This window comes from Salvelinus fontinalis, chromosome 10, assembly GCF_029448725.1.
Source record: "Salvelinus fontinalis isolate EN_2023a chromosome 10, ASM2944872v1, whole genome shotgun sequence".
Taxonomy (NCBI): Eukaryota; Metazoa; Chordata; class Actinopteri; order Salmoniformes; family Salmonidae; genus Salvelinus; species Salvelinus fontinalis.
Genome location: NC_074674.1, coordinates 2,084,029 through 2,102,069, shown reverse-complemented (window position 1 = coordinate 2,102,069; position 18,041 = coordinate 2,084,029). Strand labels below are relative to the sequence as shown.

General features: G+C 42.1%; 1 protein-coding gene across 2 annotated transcripts in view; it reads left to right on the top strand.

The window, feature by feature from the left end:
- The window catches only part of nrg2a (neuregulin 2a), a 222,831-nt gene that overhangs the window by 127,812 nt on the left and 76,978 nt on the right, over positions 1 to 18,041 (top strand). For both annotated transcript variants that reach the window (XM_055935270.1, XM_055935269.1), the window contains exons 2-3: positions 237 to 399; positions 1,002 to 1,120. In XM_055935270.1, the coding sequence (XP_055791245.1) occupies positions 237 to 399; positions 1,002 to 1,120 (282 nt within the window). The remainder of the gene's footprint in view (positions 1 to 236; positions 400 to 1,001; positions 1,121 to 18,041) is intronic.

The window sequence follows — 18,041 nt, the reverse complement described above, 5'->3', positions numbered from 1 at the left end:
GCCAAAGCAAGTGAAATAAACAATAAACAAAACAACAATGACAAAAACCAACAAAGAGACTTAAACAAAAGAAAGACAAAAACAATCAAACATTAACAGTAAACATTATACACAAAATGTTTTCTCTTTCTCTGTCTCTCTTTCTCTCTCTGTTTCTTGTCTTAAACCCATTTCAAGCGAGTCCCATTTAATTTCACAATGTCTAATATCACCTCTGTTTCTCTCTCTGTGTTTAGCTAATGCCCCAAAATTGAAGCGGTTGAGGAACCTGATGGTGGATGAGGGGAGCAGGCTCACGGTCAAGTGTGAGGCTACAGGAAACCCCAGCCCTACCTACAAATGGTTCAAAGATGGCAGTGAGCTCAAGAAAAGCAGAGAGGTCAAAATAAAGTCCAGCCAGTGAGTCCATCTACACTCTCTTGAAGCTCCTAATATATTTAGCATGTGGTAGTATTAGCAAAACAGACAAATGTCAAAAGTCACTGCATGGCAAAAATTTCTCCTTCAGTAGTTTTCTCCTAATGCTTTTAGCAGCTGACCCAAAGGATGAAAAGCATTTTCGAAAGTGAAACATCAACACAGAGACACATTATTTATGAGAGTATGCCAGGGATTTATGAGCAAATTCCTTCATTAGTGAAATAACAAAAAGTATACTTTGCAGCGTAGAAGTGTTTAGCGACTAGGTGGCCTTTTAAATTAAAGTTGGTTACTGGGTTGATGAATAGGATGGGCCCTAGATTCCTCAGTGTTCCATATTGCAAATCTTTACCTTCCTGTAAATTCTTACCTGCTGAAATTACAAACTGCATCAAAATCGACTCTGACTAACTGGCTTCTATCCCGCTCTAATCTGGTTTGTATGGCGACTCCCCATTTTTGTTGCTAGGCTACAGTAGGTTCTTCTACCCCTAGTGTGTTGTCGTCCTCTGTCCCCAGACACTTGTTGTGTTTCCATGTCATTTTGGTTCCCCTGGGTCAACTGTTTGTGTCTGCCACAGGAAGAACTCCAGGGTCCAGATCAGCAGAGCCAAGCTGGAGGATTCTGGGAATTACACGTGTGTGGCAGAGAACCTTCTGGGGAACTCCAACTCCACGAGCACTGTTCATGTCCAAAGCAGTGAGTACTGAGCCATGGCCTGTCTGTCAGAGAAGAGGGAATACTGGCATGATGCAGAGTGTATGGCTGGAGCATGTATGAGCAAAGAGATGGCGTGTTGGATATTGTCAAGATCACGGCCCGCCCGCCCATTAGGCAGGATTAGGTGGCCGCCAATTGCGACAGATTGATGAGGATGGCATTTTCTGTGCTAAACTGACCAAGACGCACCTGCAACAACACATAAAACCTCACATAATTCTGCCCAAAAACAATGACGATTTCTCTCAACCAGTGGCATATGTTTTTTTTAGGTGAGCTCTGTAATATCTTGAATCTCTTCTCCTCATTCTTCCCAACAGCGGTATAACTGTCTTCTCTGTCTTGTGGCAGAATGAGTGATTTGCAGCACAGGGGAAGTGTGTGTGTGTGTGTGCGTGTGTGTGCGTGTGTGTGTGTGTGTGTGTGTGTGTGTGTGTGTGTGTGTGTGTGTGTGTGTGTGTGTGTGTGTGTGTGTGTGTGTGTGTGTGTGTGTGTGTGTGTGTGTGTGTGTGTGTGTGTGTGTGTGTGTGTGTGTGTGTGTGTGTCTTGCTCTGGAGGGGAGGTAAGGCAGGCGGCGAGACAGGGCGTATCAGGGTGGTATGTCCACAGGCTCACCCAGACGATATCAATAAAGAAATGGTAGGAAATAGGATGAAGGGAGGTAAACCGACAGTATTTTGCTGTGTTTAGCCAACAATTAGGCAGGAAGCTTGATATGAACAGAGTTGGCAAAAAAACTTAAATAACTGAATGAAGAATGAAGAATGAAGAATGCAGAATGAAGAATGAAGAATGTAAAATGCAGAATGCAGAATGCAGAATGCAGAATGCAGAATGAAGAATGAAGAATGCAGAATAAAGAATGCAGAATGAAGAATGAAGAATGTAAAATGCAGAATGCAGAATGCAGAATGCAGAATGCAGAATGAAGAATGCAGAATGCAGAATGAAGAATGCAGAATGAAGAATGAAGAATGCAGAATGCAGAATGAAGAATGAAGAATGTAGAATGCAGAATGAAGAATGAAGAAGGAAGAATGAAGAATGAAGAATGCAGAATGAAGAATGAAGAATGAAGAATGAATTAATGCAGAATGAAGAATGCAGAATGAAGATTGAATGAATGCAGAATGAAGAATGAATGAATGCGGAATGCAGAATGCAGAATGAAGAATAAAGAATGAATGAATGCAAAATGAAGAATGCAGAAAGAAGAATGTCTGAATGCAGAATGAAGAATGAAGAATGAAGAAGGAATTAATGCAGAATGAAGAATGAATGAATGCGGAATGCAGAATGCAGAATGAAGAATAAAGAATGAATGAATGCAAAATGAAGAATGCAGAAAGAAGAATGTCTGAATGCAGAATGAAGAATGAAGAATGAAGAAGGAATTAATGCAGAATGAAGAATGAATGAATGCAGAATGAAGAATGAAGAATGAATTAATGCAGAATGAAGAATGAATTAATGCAGAATGCAGAATGAAGAATGCAGAAAGAAGAATGAAGAATGCAGAATGAAGAATGAAGAAGAAAGAAGAAAGAATGAAGAATGAAGAATGAAGAATGCAGAATGCAGAATGCAGAATGGAGAATGAAGAAGAAAGAATGAAGAATGCAGAATGAAGAATGAAGAATGAAGAATGAAGAATGAAGAAGAAAGAAGAAAGAATGAAGAATGCAGAATGCAGAATGAAGAATGAAGAATGAGGAATGAAGAAGAAAGAAGAAAGAATGAAGAATGCAGAATGCAGAATGAAGAATGAAGAATGCAGAATGAAGAATTAAGAATGCAGAATGAAGAATGAAGAATGCAGAATGAAGAATGCAGAATGCAGAATTCAGAGTGCAGAATGCAAAATGAAGAATGTAGAATGTAGAATGCAGAATGCAGAATGAAGAATGAAGAATGCAGAATGAAGAATTAAGAATGAAGAATGAAGAATGAAGAATGCAGAATGCAGAATGAAGAATGCAGAATGCAGAATGCAGAATGAAGAATGCAGAATGAAGAATGCAGAATGCAGAGTGCAGAATGCAGAATGTAGAATGTAGAATGTAGAATGCAGAATGCAGAATGAAGAATGAATTAATGAATTAATGCAGAATGCAGAATGAAGAATGAAGAATGCAGAATTCAGAATGCAGAGTGCAGAATGTAGAATGTAGAATGTAGAATGCAGAATGCAGAATGAAGAATGCAGAATGAAGAATTAAGAATGAAGAATGAAGAATGAAGAATGCAGAATGCAGAATGAAGAATGCAGAATGCAGAATGCAGAATGAAGAATGCAGAATGAAGAATGCAGAATGCAGAGTGCAGAATGCAGAATGCAGAATGCAGAATTAAGAATGCAGAATGAAGAATGAAGAATGCACAATGCAGAATGCAGAATGCAGAATGCAGAATGAAGAATGAAGAATGCAGAATGAAGAATGAAGAATGCAGAATGAAGAATGAAGAATGCAGAATGCAGAATGAAGAATGCAGAATGCAGAGTGCAGAATGAAGAATGCATTGTATTGAGCCCTTCTGTAGTGTTCTGTTTTCCTGGGTCATCTTTTCCTGTAATAATAGGATTTATTTATATATTTTTGCAGGTACAATATGCGTTGTTGTTGATGTGAACAGAGGGAATATGATTGATTTGAGAAGCTGCCTGGGTTGCTATTCATCCTAAGGTCATGAGAGAAATGGCTACTCTGGTGAAAGGCTGCAGTGGTGTATGCCTGCCTGCTGCGGTGTGTTGCTATAGCAGTATGTAGCTGCAGTATTATCTGTGTATGTGTGCCTGCTAGGGAGAGAGAGAAAGAGTGAAGGAGGCAGCAAAAGCTAGAGAGTGAGAGAGTGACTGAGAGAAAGCAAGGTAGATGGAGGAAGGGAGTGAGTGAGGGAAAGGGGGAGCGAGAGAGAGAGTGTAGAGCGAGAGAGAGAGAGAGAATGTAAAGGGAGAGACAGAGTAATGGGAGAGAGAGAGAGAGAGAGAGAGAGAGAGAGAGAGAGAGAGAGAGAGAGAGAGAGAGAGAGAGAGAGAGGAGAGAGAGAGAGAGAGAGGAGAGAGAGAGAGAGAGAGAGAGAGAGAGAGAGAGAGAGAGAGAGAGAGAGAGAGAGAGAGAGAGAGAGAGAGAGAGAGAGAGAGAGAGAGAGAGAGAGAGAGAGAGGAGGAGATCCAGCTGCTTTGCAGAGGAGACTGTTTCACACCCATTTTAGAACGCAGTCAGAGTTTGCAGGCTTTGTCCAGAGGCAGCCAGTAACACAGGGTTTCTCTCACCATTACCACTAGAAGCATTATGTCACATCTCTTCCTGAACCTACACCCTCACCGTGTCACCTCACTCCAGACACACACACACATTCATACAAGCTTTTTCAGATAATTGTCTAAAGTAATTGGGATTGTTAGTAATGTTGGCCGTCACTCCGGTTTTGCTCTCCCATAAAGGTTGAACAAGGGTGAACACAGAGAGGGAGGCGAAGTGTGTTGGTGTGTGTGTGCGTGCGTGTGTGTGTGTGTGTGTGTGTGTGTGTGCGTGTGCGTGTGCGTGTGCGTGTGCGTGTGTGTGTGTGTGTGTGTGTGTGTGTGTGTGTGTGTGTGTGTGTGTGTGTGTGTGTGTGTGTGTGTGTGTGTGTGTGTGTGTGTGTGTATGTGTGTGACCATGAGCTCTAGGGCCTATGGGTAATGAAGACAAACAGCTCCTCTTCCCAGTACTATCATTTCTCTCCCCAGAGGGAACCAATAGTGGTGCCTCTGGATGCTGACTGCTTTGTCGGAGGCAGGCCCTGAGAAACCAGCCCCAACACTCCAGCCCCAGACTGTTCCCCTGTGCGAGCCTATGGCTCCTCTCCCTGTCTAGGGTCAGCCACTGGGGAGGGCCTTGACCATGGGGGTCTGTCTGTGCATGTGCATTTTGTCCAAGGCTGTAAGGTCACAGGTCAAAAACAGGGAGAGGGCAGGCTGGACGTAGCTTGTGATCTTGTGGACGGGCCAGTTCACAGTGAAGCAGACCCACTAAATATGTTTTCACTTTTTTGCTGTTTTACAAGGCAATGATCACTATGTTACAGTGGATGAAAGGTTGTAACCACAACCAGATGAATAATTAGCTGTGAGCTGTGCTGCTGGTAACTTATCTGATGCCGAGTATCACTCAAACTATCTGAGCCTGACCAACCTGAAGCACAGTCCTATGTTGATATCTGAGGTAACTGGAGCTCACTAAACACCATTATAAACTGGGTGGTTCAAGCCCTGACTGCTGATTGGCTGACCGCTAACCACTTGAGCAATCTGGAATCTGGATTCATGATTTAACAAGACATGAGAGATGGGAAATGGAGTTAGTGAGATTTACAGATGAGTAGTATTGTAAACCCCTTGTAGTTATTGTGGGGCTACTCCATATTTCTTTACATAAACCCTAGAACTAGACAATAAATGACCTGTATTCATACTAAATGAATAAATGGCCTTTATTCATACTAAATGAATGGCCTTTTGTCAATAGTCATTTTTACAAGCTATTTGATTTACTAATGTAACCATGCAACACCAAACTAGTGCCATTCATCTGATAGGAAGAGCCGAGAGGTGCAGAACATGTTTCACAAATCTGCTGTTGGAAAAAACAACGGCTGTGTTTTCTGTAAAAACTGCACGGACAGTGAACTTGCTCTTCTCATGCATGTTTAAAATGAGGGGAAAGTGTGTTGTATGGTGGCACTGTGCCAACTGTGCAGTATGCCGATGATATCCAATTGCTGCTCTTCTGTGGAGATTTTTACCAACGTCACTGTTTTCACCAGGAAAAACAAACACACATTGTAAATGGACAAAGTGGCAATTATTGTTCTACTGCACACAGACGGCAGAGTAGGTGGCTGGGTTTATTGATTTACTTGGTCCATCACTATTTTGGTCTAGCGCAGTAGTGGTGCGTGGGTAAATTCACTGGGGAAACCGAGCCCAAAAACAAAAAAAGCCATATTACAACCTATGTGTTGTGATAATTGTGTTGTTTGCTCTATAACCTGTTAGTTCATATGCCTTGCGACCGTGATATATAGACCTAAAACTGGAGAGCAACCTCTCTCTGGTGAAGTCCACAAAGCATATTGCGGGCTCCTGACTGGTGCAGCGGTTTAAGGCAGCGCATCTCATGGCTAGAGGTGTCACTACAGACACCCTGGTTCAAATCCAGGCTGTATCACAACCAGCCGTGATTGGGAGTCCCATAGGGCGGCGCACAATTGGCCCAGCGTCCTCCGGGTTTGGCCGGTGTAGGCCATCATTGTAAGTAAGAATTTGTTCTTAACTGACTTGCCTAGTTAAATAAAGCTACAATTTAAATGTAACAAACAGTTACATGACCTACAGCATGGTCTAGCAAGTTAATGTTTCCGACATTTTCAGACGACTAAACAACTATTGATTTAGAACCACGGAGAGTTACCGCAAGTCACAAAGAAAGCAGGAGCTGCCTCCACTATTTTAACATTAAACATTTCAACATCATCAAATCACCTATGCTTATTCTAATTCAGTGACGACTAAAAGATACCGAAAACAATTTAGTCCAATCAACGTAACCTAAATATGATGTGCTGTCCATGGTTCAGATTTGTGTGTGTGTGTGTGTGTGTGTGTGTGGGTGTGTGTGGGTGCGTGTGTGGGTGCAAGTAGAAAAGCATGTTGACTCACCCAGTAGCAACCTGTCATTTGGTTGCCTGTTTTGCACGTTATTTTGGCATTAATACATGTCACATATCAGTTTGCAAACAATGTAAAACATTTTTTCACTCATGGGGACACTACGTCACCGTAAAATCTACAGAGAGATGTAAAGTTCAAGCCCCTTTGGGTGCTGCCATAGATTTACATTAGAAGTGCCCATCCTAGAAGGCTCAAGGTCATTGGCCACAGAAAAAATTATGTCAAATCACGTTATATCTACCGTACCTTTGATTGGAATGATCATGTCAACATCATACTTTCAAAATCTTAACTAGCAAGCTAGACAAGCAGTCACCATCATGAATCACATCCACAATCTACTGGCAAATCCTTTTCAATCCTTCAATCCTATGAAGAGAAATTATAGATAAAACGTATTGGTGCTCATTGGCCATTGAACACAAACGTTACAAAACAAGTTGGAAATCGCAAATTCAACAATGAGTGGTTTGGAAGGAATCATTGGCTGACTGCAAGCGTTGCAAAGCAATCACTATTTTGATTCCCCTGCTACTCGGTGGAGAGGGTGTGTGTTCCAAGTCTGGGTTTAAGGGTCTCTTTTCCAAGCTTAAAAGGATAAATATACAGACGTAACACCATGAGCCAGAAAAGGTTAAATACGTTTGTCATGTGATCAATCCAGCATGACTTCTGCCGCATTCAAAACAACTGGAAACTCGGAACTGGGAAATCTCAGACTTCAGTGAGTTCAAGATAACTGTGACTGGAACTAGCTCTGACTGTGAAAATATTTTCTTATCGGTCATCCAACTCGATATTCCAAGTCGGGAACTCGTGCCTCTTTTTAGAGCCCTAGTGACCTGCACAGCAAAAGGCAACAACAATGGCTTAACATCATTGAATACATGATGCACTCAGATACCACCATAGAATGTGGTGAATGCCAGACAATACCAACACTGTAAATTAAGTAATACATGCATCGTATAGTTCATATGTGATATCTGCAGTTGAAAGGCGGGTATAGGGAGCATTGAGAGCAGCCTATTTCCACGTTCTCTTTGATTACGATCACTGACGTCATGATTGGACCTTGTTTTTTCAGAGTTCACACTTGTCTTGAAAGCACCATAAATCCAGAGAATGACAGACTTTTATGACAAAGTTTCATGACAAAATTTGCCCACAAGAAGGACCGCCGTACCACCTTCCTGTTCAAGTGAGCACAGCACAACGATGAGTTCAAAAATGTATTGTATGTTGCTGCATAAATTATGTAATACAGTATGCCAGGGAGATATGTATACTGTAGTTAAGACAGTAATATTAAGTGTATGTTGTGTAGTAAGCTGTTAGTAGCCCATATGCCTCACCCTAATAATTTGGTCCCTTTCCCCCTTATAAGTTAGCCTATGGTTCTGACTTGGTCTACAGGGAGAATACTGTAAGAATGGCCCATTTTCTGAATTCTGTAGCTGTGCACTTCAAAAGTGCTGAACAAATAATTATATTGACTACGTCTGTCTTAGCTCGCTCATTAATGTCTTAATCGAAATTACAGATTGCTTCTTATCCGCTCATCGTTCCCTTATGCCATAGTTTGTACATCTCAATTGTCAATAGAAACCACATTTGTTTAAGCAAGTCAGCCATATCAGGTATGTTGTTTTTTCTAAAGGCCTAAATGAGGCTGAATGAACTGTTTCACTTCCAGACAAGGCTCCGCTGTTAGCCTGGTGTAGAGGTGGAAAGGATTCACTCCATGGTGGTGAAAAGAAAGATCTGCTGTTGGGACAACTTTATGTAGGCCCTAACAGTTTGTGGGCACTGTTAGTCACTGTTATAGGGCAATTAATGTATTGTTTAAGTGTTGTGTTGTCTTATGTAGTGGCTTGCTAGCATCTATCTAAAAAATATTTTGAGAGTTTGCCCAAAACAAGATTGGACTCACTGGACACTCCTTACCGCCAATGCCATCCTCCTCACTTTCATGTTGACGAAACGGTCTATGACTCTGTCATACAGTACACACTTTTTTGTCCTATGCTACCTGGCTAAAATGCTTGCTCGCTAGCCTAGCTTCCTTCATGGGCAACGTTAACTAGTTAACATTAGCCTTATAAATCTAGCTACTTATTGAAATTCCATCCCCCCCAAGTCCACAGGCACAATGTATGAATCTATGGTTGGATGAGAATCGTCATTATAATGTTTGACCAGTACGGAGAATTAAGTAAAACCACAAGCCCAAATCTACATCCATGGCTCATTTAGGAAAGGGTTGATTTTAGCTAGCTATCCACCGGAGGACAACAACACAACGAGATGCATGAATTCAAGTTGTTTCTATCAATGACGTATTTATCTCAATGTGACATGACAGGAGTGAAGCCAAACCCAAACTGGCTTCTCCTGATAGTTTTTTTAGATGTGCCAGTCACAGACCAGTCACAGTTGAGCTCAGTCAGTTTAGCTCAATGCTGATTGGATATTATTTTACAGTTTTTTTTATCAAGGGAGGCCAACTGCTCGCTGGCTTCACCTGCCTTCTAAGTTACGACTTACCTAGACCCCTAATGTACAAGTTAATGTTTTACATAGACCCCTACAGTACAAGTTAATGTTTTGACCTAGACAACTACAGTACAAGTTAATGTTTTACCTAGACCACTACAGTACAAGTTAATGTTTTACCTAGACCCCTACAGTACAAGTTAATGTTTTACCTAGACCACTACAGTACACGTTAATGTTTTACCTAGATCACTACAGTACAAGTTAATGTTTTACCTAGACCACTACAGTACAAGTTAATGTTTTACCTAGACCACTACAGTACAAGTTAATGTTTTACCTAGACCACTACAGTACAAGTTAATGTTTTACCGAGACCCCTACAGTACCAGTTAATGTTTTACCTAGACCACTACAGTACAAGTTAATGTTTTACCTAGACCCCTACAGTACAAGTTAATGTTTTACCTAGACCCCTAAAGTACAAGTTAATGTTTTACCTAGACCCCTACTGTACAAGTTAATGTTTTACCGAGACCCCTACAGTACAAGTTAATGTTTTACATAGACCCCTACAGTACAAGTTAATGTTTTACCTAGACCACTACAGTACAAGTTAATGTTTTACCTAGACCCCTACAGTACAAGTTAATGTTTTACCTAGACCACTACAATTTTACTTAGAAACCACTAGGTTTATGTGTTTTACTTAGAACCCACAAGGTTTATGTGTTTTACCTAGAACCCACCAGGTTTATGTGTTTTACTTAGAAATCACTAGGTTTATGTGTTTTACTTAGAACCCACCAGGTTTATGTGTTTTACCTAGAAAACACCAGGTTTATGTTTTTTTACTTAGAACCCATCAGGTTTATGTGTTTTACTTAGAACCCACCAGGTGTATGTGTTTTACCTAGAACCCACCAGGGTTGTGTGTTTTACCTAGAACCCACCAGGGTTGTGTGTTTTACCTAGAACCCACCAGGTTTGTGTGTTTTACCTAGAAACCACCAGGTTTATGTGTTTTACGTAGAATCCACCAGGTTTGTATGTTTTACCTAGAACCCACCAGGTTTATGTGTTTTACCTAGAACCCAGCAGGTTTATGTGTTTTACCTAGAACCCAGCAGGTTTGTGTATTACCTAGAACCCAGCAGGTTTATGTATTTTACCTAGAAACCACCAGGTGTATGTGTTTTACCTAGAACCCACCAGGTTTGTGTGTATTACCTAGAACCCATCAGGTTTGTGTGTTTTACCTCGAAACCACCCGGGTTGTGTGTTTTACCTAGAAACCACCAGGTTTATGTGTTTTACCTAGAATCCACCAGGTTTGTGTGTTTTACCTAGAACCCACCAGGTTTATGTGTTTTACCTAGAACCCAGCAGGTTTATGTATTTTACCTAGAAACCACCAGGTGTATGTGTTTTACCTAGAACCCACCAGGTTTGTGTGTTTTACCTAGAACCCACCAGGTTTGTGTGTTTTACCTAGAACCCACCAGGTTTGTGTGTTTTACCTAGAAACCACCAGGTTTATGTGTTTTACCTAGAATCCACCAGGTTTGTATGTTTTACCTAGAAACCACCCGGTTTGTGTGTTTTACCTAGAAACCACCAGGTTTATGTGTTTTACCTAGAATCCACCAGGTTTGTGTGTTTTATCTAGAACCCACCAGGTTTATGTGTTTTACCTAGAAACCACCAGGTTTATGTGTTTTACCTAGAACCCAGCAGGTTTGTGTATTACCTAGAACCCAGCAGGTTTATGTATTTTACCTAGAAACCACCAGGTGTATGTGTTTTACCTAGAACCCAGCAGGTTTATGTATTTTACCAAGAAACCACCAGGTTTATGTGTTTTACCTAGAAGCCACCAGGTTTATGTGTTTTACTTAGAACCCACCAGGTTTATGTGTTTTACCTAGAATTCATTAGGTTTATGTGTTTTACTTAGAACCCACCAGGTGTATGTGTTTTACCTAGAACCCACCAGGTTTATGTGTTTTACCTAGAATTACTAGGTTTATGTGTTTTACATAGAACCCACCAGGTTTGTGTGTTTTACCTAGAATTACTAGGTTTATGTGTTTTACATAGAACCCACCAGGTTTGTGTGTTTTACCTAGAATTACTAGGTTTATGTGTTTTACATAGAACCCACCAGGTTTGTGTGTTTTACCTAGAACCCTCCAGGTTTATGTGTTTTACCTAGAACCCACCAGGTTTATGCATTTTACCTAGAACCCACCAGGTTTATGTATTTTACTTAGAACCCACCAGGTTTATGTATTTTACTTAGAACCCAGCAGGTTTATGTGTTTTACCTGGAACCCAGCAGGTTTATGTGTTTTACCTAGAAACCACCAGGTGTTTGTCTTTTACCTAGAAACAACCAGGTTTATGTGTTTCACGTAGAACCCTACAGTACAGGTTTATATGAGTACTGGTACAGTACTGTGGTGGGTACTGCTGCAGGTTACAGTGATCCATATGGCAGGGGAAGGAGAGAGAGAGAGAGAGGCCCCCCTGTGTGTCTCCTGCAGGCTGCTGTGTTGTGATAAGCGTTTTGCAAGGTACCCGTGCGTCCGCAGGCTGAGGGTCGCATCCCTAGGGGGCGCTCTTCACAGCCCCACAGAGAGAATGAGAGAGTGTGTGAGTTCCCAGGAATGTGTTGATGGAAAACACAGCTGGGCTGCTGATTGGTCCAACCTCATCAGTCATGCTGGGGCCCACCAGCAGCAGTTTGCACACACACACTCCATGTAAATGTTGAAGCCAAACACACATGTCCCTCTCATACAAAACTATATTTTTCTTCATGACTTCTCTATCAACATCTAGTGAGTAATATTATTGCACGTATACAGCTGTGCTCTTACAAAAAAAACAGGTTTCCTTATTAGCTTTTCCCTTTCACTCTGTCTCGCTGTTATATTTTATCACTCTCTTTCTTTTCCTGCTATAAAGTCCTGACATCTCTTTGTAATGTAAGGAAACGTAGTTTGTTTAAACTACATAAAGTCCTGACATCTCTTTGTAATATAAGGAAATGTAGTTTGTTTAAACTACATAAAGTCCTGACATCTCTTTGTAATGTAAGGAAACGTAGTTTGTTTAAACTACATAAAGTCCTGACATCTCTTTGTAATATAAGGAAACATAGTGTATTTAAAACCTCTTAATTATGGATCTGCCCCCAAATCTAACTGCCTGTAGCTCAGGCCCTGAAGCAAGGATATGCATATCCTTGGTACCATTTGAAAGGAAACACTTTGACGTTTGTGGAAATGTGAAAGGAATGTAGGAGAATATAACACAATAGATCTGCTAAAAGAAAATACAAATATAAAAACAAGTGTTCTTTTGTATTTTTTGGTACAATCTTTGAAATGCAAGAGAAAGGCCATAATGTATTACTCCAGCCCAGGTGCAATTTAGATTTTGGCCACTAGATGGCAGCTGTGTATGTGGAAGAAAAAAAATATGATCCAATGACCCATTGCATTTCTGTTCAAAATTTGGTATCAAGACTGCCCAAATGTGCCTCATTTGTTTATTAATAACTTTGCATGTGTAAAATGGTGCACTCTCCTTAAACTACATAAAGTCCTGACATCTCTTAATAATGTAAGGAAACATAGTTTGTTTAACCTCTAACGCCTACCAAACCCAGATCCGGGAGCCCCCCCATCACAAAAGCGGACTAGCATAGCCTAGCCTAAAGCCACAGGGATATCATATAATAAAATGTTCATGAAATCACAAGTCCAAGACACCAAATGAAAGATACACATCTTGTGAATAAAGCCATCATTTCTGATTTTTAAAATGTTTTACAGGGAAGACACAATATGTAAATCTATTAGCTAACCACGTTAGCAAAACACACCACTTCCATACTCCACCATTTTTTTACTGCATCAGTAGCTATCACAAATTCGACCAAATAAAGATATAAATAGCCACTAACCAAGAAACAACCTCATCAGATGACAGTCTGATAACATATTTATTGTATAGCATAGGTTTTGTTAGAAAAATGTGCATATTTCAGGTATAAATCAGAGTTTACCATTGCAGCCCCCATCACAACTCTCACTAAAATGACTAGAATAACTACAGAGACCATCGTGTATTAGCTAATTACTCATCATAAAACATTTCTTAAAAATACACAGCGTGCAGCAGATGAAAGACAAAGATCTTGTGAATCAAGACAATATTTCAGATTTTCTAAGTGTTTTATAGCGAAAACACAATATAGCGTTATATTAGCTTAGCACAATAGCGAACATTACAACAGCATTGATTCAAGGCAAAAATAGCTATAATGTATAAACCACCAAAATATATGAATTTTTTCACTAACCTTCTCAGAATTCTTCAGATGACAGTCCTGTAACATAATATTACACAATGCATATAGAGTTTGTTCGAAAATGTGCATATTTAGCGGCACAAATTGTGCTTATACAATGAGAAAAGTAGCCAAGAGCTCAAGCAATCTGTCCGGCGCCATCTTGGAAAGCCACCTACTCTTATCGAAAACTATTCATAAACTTGACTAAAAAAATAAGGGTTGGACAGCAATTGAAAGACAAATTAGTTCTTAATGCAATCGCTGAATTACATTTTTTAAATTAACCTTACTGCGCAATACAGGCTGCGATAACACAATGCTACACTGCAAGCAATGGCGTTTCATGCATTTGACATTTTTCAACAGAACAATGAATTATCAGCATAAATAGTTTTTACTTTTTGATGAACTCTCATCAGAATCTTGGGAAAGGTGTCCTTTGTCAAAAATAATTGTTGATAGGTTGGAGAACGTCCTCTTCAGAGATGCAATTAGCAGTAAACATTAGCACGAAAGAGAGAGATACCCACATTCCTACAGCGCCAAGGAAATAAATACCCGAAAATCACAATATACTGACATAAACTGATATAATTTGGTTCAAAATAACAACATTACGATGTCTTCAACACCTATATCGAATAAAAACACAGCCGGAAATGTCTGAGATCTATAACCGATGGTTCCAAAAGAACGTCCCCAGGTCCTCAATGCGCCCAAGCGAAGGTGAAAAGAATCAGCCACCTCGTTCCCAATCAATTTATAAACTTTGCGAACTACGTAGAGACACCATTTCAAGACTCCCTATTCGCTAACAACAAGGGGAAGGCGTATGCAGTGCATCTCAACCAATAGAAGACAGTCAGAGTTATCCACAGGTCTGGGAACAGCAAGCAGTTTTCAGCATTTTCAAATCCTCATAGGAGAATTGCTCTAAGTCTAGTTCTGTTTCACTTACAGACATAATTCAAACGGTTTTAGAAACTATAGAGTGTTTTCTATCCAATAGTAATAATAATATGCATATTGTACGAGTAAGAATTGAGTACGAGGCAGTTTAATTTGGAAACGAATTTGTACTATGTCGAAATGGCACCCCCTAGTGGCAAGAAGTTAAACTACATCAAGTCCTGACATCTCTTTGTAATGTAAGGAAACATCGTTTTTTAAACTACATAAATCCCCCTTTCTTTCTCTTGGTTGTAAAAAACAGACACCTCAGTCAACGTGACAACACAAATTACCAGATTAACTGGGCTCAAATGACACTCAAAATCTTTCTGGGATGTTAGCTGCAGCTGTGACTGAATGTGAAGTACCTGTAAGTCAATCGATAGGCATTGATTAGTGTGGGCGAGCGGCAGTTGCCATGTCAGAGTAGAGCAGGCCCTCACTCAGGGAGATTCATGCCTAGCTCTCTGTATTTACAGTCCACGGGAGAACACCCTGACAGGGACCCTCAGTCACCACAAATAGACCCACTTCACTTCAACACAACCTAACAGAAAGACAAGCACCAGGCTGCTTTGTTGTTTTAGCCACTGGTTTGGTGGTTTTAGTGTGTGTGTGTGCGCGTGTGCATGTGTGCACTGACAACTGGCAGGTGTCTTCACTGACATTTTCAACATGTCCCTGATTGAGTCTGTAATACCAACATGTTTCAAGGAGACCACCATAGTCCCTGTGCCCAAGAACACTAAGGCAACCTGCCTAAATGACTACAGACCCATAGCACTCACATGTGTAGACATGAAGTGTTTTGAAAGGTTGGTAATGGCTCGCATCAACACCATTATCCCAGAAACCCTAGAGCCTCTCCAATTGCGCATCGCCCAAAGAGATCCACAAATGATGCAATCTCTATTGCACTCCACACTGCCCTTTCCCACCTGGACAAAAGGAAAACTTATGTGAGAATGCTATTCATTGACTACAGCTCAGCGTTCAACACCATAGTACCCTCAAAGCTCATCACTAAGCTAAGGATCCTGGGACTTAACACCTCCCTCTGCAGCTGGATCCTGGACTTCCTGACGGGCCGCCCCCAGGTGGTGAGGGTAGTGTTAGGTAACAACACATCTGCCACGCTGATCCTCAACACTGGAGCTCCACAGGGGTGCATGCTCAGTCCCCTCCTGTACTCCCTGTTCACCCACGACTGCATGGCCAGGTACGACTCCAACACCATCATTAAGTTTGCAGACGACACAACAGTGGTAGGCCGGATCACCGACAACGACGAGACAGCCTATAAGGAGGAGGTCAGAGACCTGGCCGGGTGGTGCCAGAATAACAACCTATCCCTCAACGTAACCAAGACTAAGGAGATGATTGTGGACTACAGGAAAAGGAGGACCGAGCACGCCCCCATTCTCATCGACGGGGCTGTAGTGGAGCAGGTTGAGAGCTTCAAGTTCCTTGGTGTCCACATCAACAACAAACTAGAATCCTCCAAACACAAGACAGTCGTGAAGGGCACGCAGAGCCTATTCCCCTCAGGAAACGAAAAAGATTTGGCATGGGTCCTGAGATCCTCAAAAGGTTCTACAGCTGCAACATCGAGAGCATCCTGACTTGTTGCATCACTGCCTGGTACAGCAATTGCTCGGCCTCTGACCGCAAGGCACTACAGAGGGTAGTGCGTACGGCCCAGTACATCACTGGGGCTAAGCTGCCTGCCATCCAGGACCTCTACACCAGGCGGCGTCAGAGGAAGACCCTAAAAATCATCAATGACCCCAGCCACCCCAGTCATAGACTGTTCTCTCTACTACCGAGTCTAGGACAAAAAGGCTTCTCAACAGTTTTTACCCCCAAGCTATACGCCTCTTGAATAGGTAATCAAAAGGCTACACGGACTACTGGCATTGTGTGCCACCCCCCCACCCCTCTTTTTACGCTGCTGTTACTCTCTGTTTATCATATATGCATAGTCACTTTAACAAACATTCATGTAAATACTACCTCAATTGGACCGACCAACCAGTGCTCCCGCACATTGGCTAACCGGGCTATCTGCATTGTGTCCCGCCACCCACCACCCGCCAACCCCTCTTTTACGCTACTGCTACTCTCTGTTCATCATATATGCATAGTCACTTTAACCATATCTACATGTACATACTACCTCAATCAGCCTGACTAACCGGTGTCTGTATATAGCCTCGCTACTGTATATAGCATGTCTTTTTACTGTTGTTTTATTTCTTTACTTACCTATTGTTCACCTAACACCTTTTTTTGCACTATTGGTTAGAGCCTGTAAGTAAGCATTTCACTGTAAGGGCTACACCTGTTGTATTCGGCGCACGTGAAAAAATACATTTTGATTTGATTTGATTCCCACTGAGTTGGTCATTCAGAGGCCTGTGCACCCTCTGACCTCTTGCTACTCTGTGATCAGGCCCAGTGTGTCTGAACAGAGGTTTGTTGCACTATGGCTCGTGAAGGTGTTTCTGGTCAGATGAGGAATACACATATATTTACCATTCCACTGCTTAACGCACAGGAGTGTTGCCTTTTGTAGTTTGCCTGCCACAGCTGTCCTCCTACCCCCACCCCTGTTTCCCATCCCTTTGCCTCCTGTTAATGGTGGTCTCGCCCCAGTCTGCTGGTGCGGGGTGGGGGATTCCTTTCTGGGTCCTGTTTTCTATATCAGCAGAGAGAGGGAAGTCCTGAGGGGAGCTACTCTACGTTACGCGGTTGGTCAGTGGACGCACAGGGGGTTGAGCTGCTTAGGTCTAGAGCTGAAGTTGGAACTAGAGCTGAAGTAGGAACTAGAGCTGAAGTTAAGACAAGAGCTGAAGTTAGGACTTGAGCTGAAGTTAAGACTAGAGTTGGGTCTGGCGCCCAGGTTAGGAGGACTGGTGCTGGGGCTGGAGCCCGGGTTAGGAGGACTGGTGCTGGGGCTGGAGTCCAGGTTAGGAGGATTGGTGCTGGGACTGGAGCGTGGGTTAGGAGGACTGGTGCTGGGTCTGGAGTCCAGGTTAGGAGGACTGGTGCTGGGGATGGAGTCCAGGTTAGAAGGATTGGTGCTGGGGATGGAGCCCGGGTTAGGAGGACTGGTGCTGGGGCTGGAGTCCAGGTTAGAAGGATTGGTGCTGGGGTTGGAGCCCGGGTTAGGAGGACTGGTGCTGGGGCAGGAGTCCAGGTTATGAGGACTGGTGCTGGGGTTGGAGTCCAGGTTATGAGGACTGGTGCTGGGGCTGGAGTCCAGGTTAGGAGGATTGGTGCAGGGGCTGGAGCCCAGGTTAGGAGGACTGGTGCTGGGGATGGAGCCCAGGTTAGGAAGATTGGTGCTGGGGATGGAGTCCAGGTTAGGAGGATTG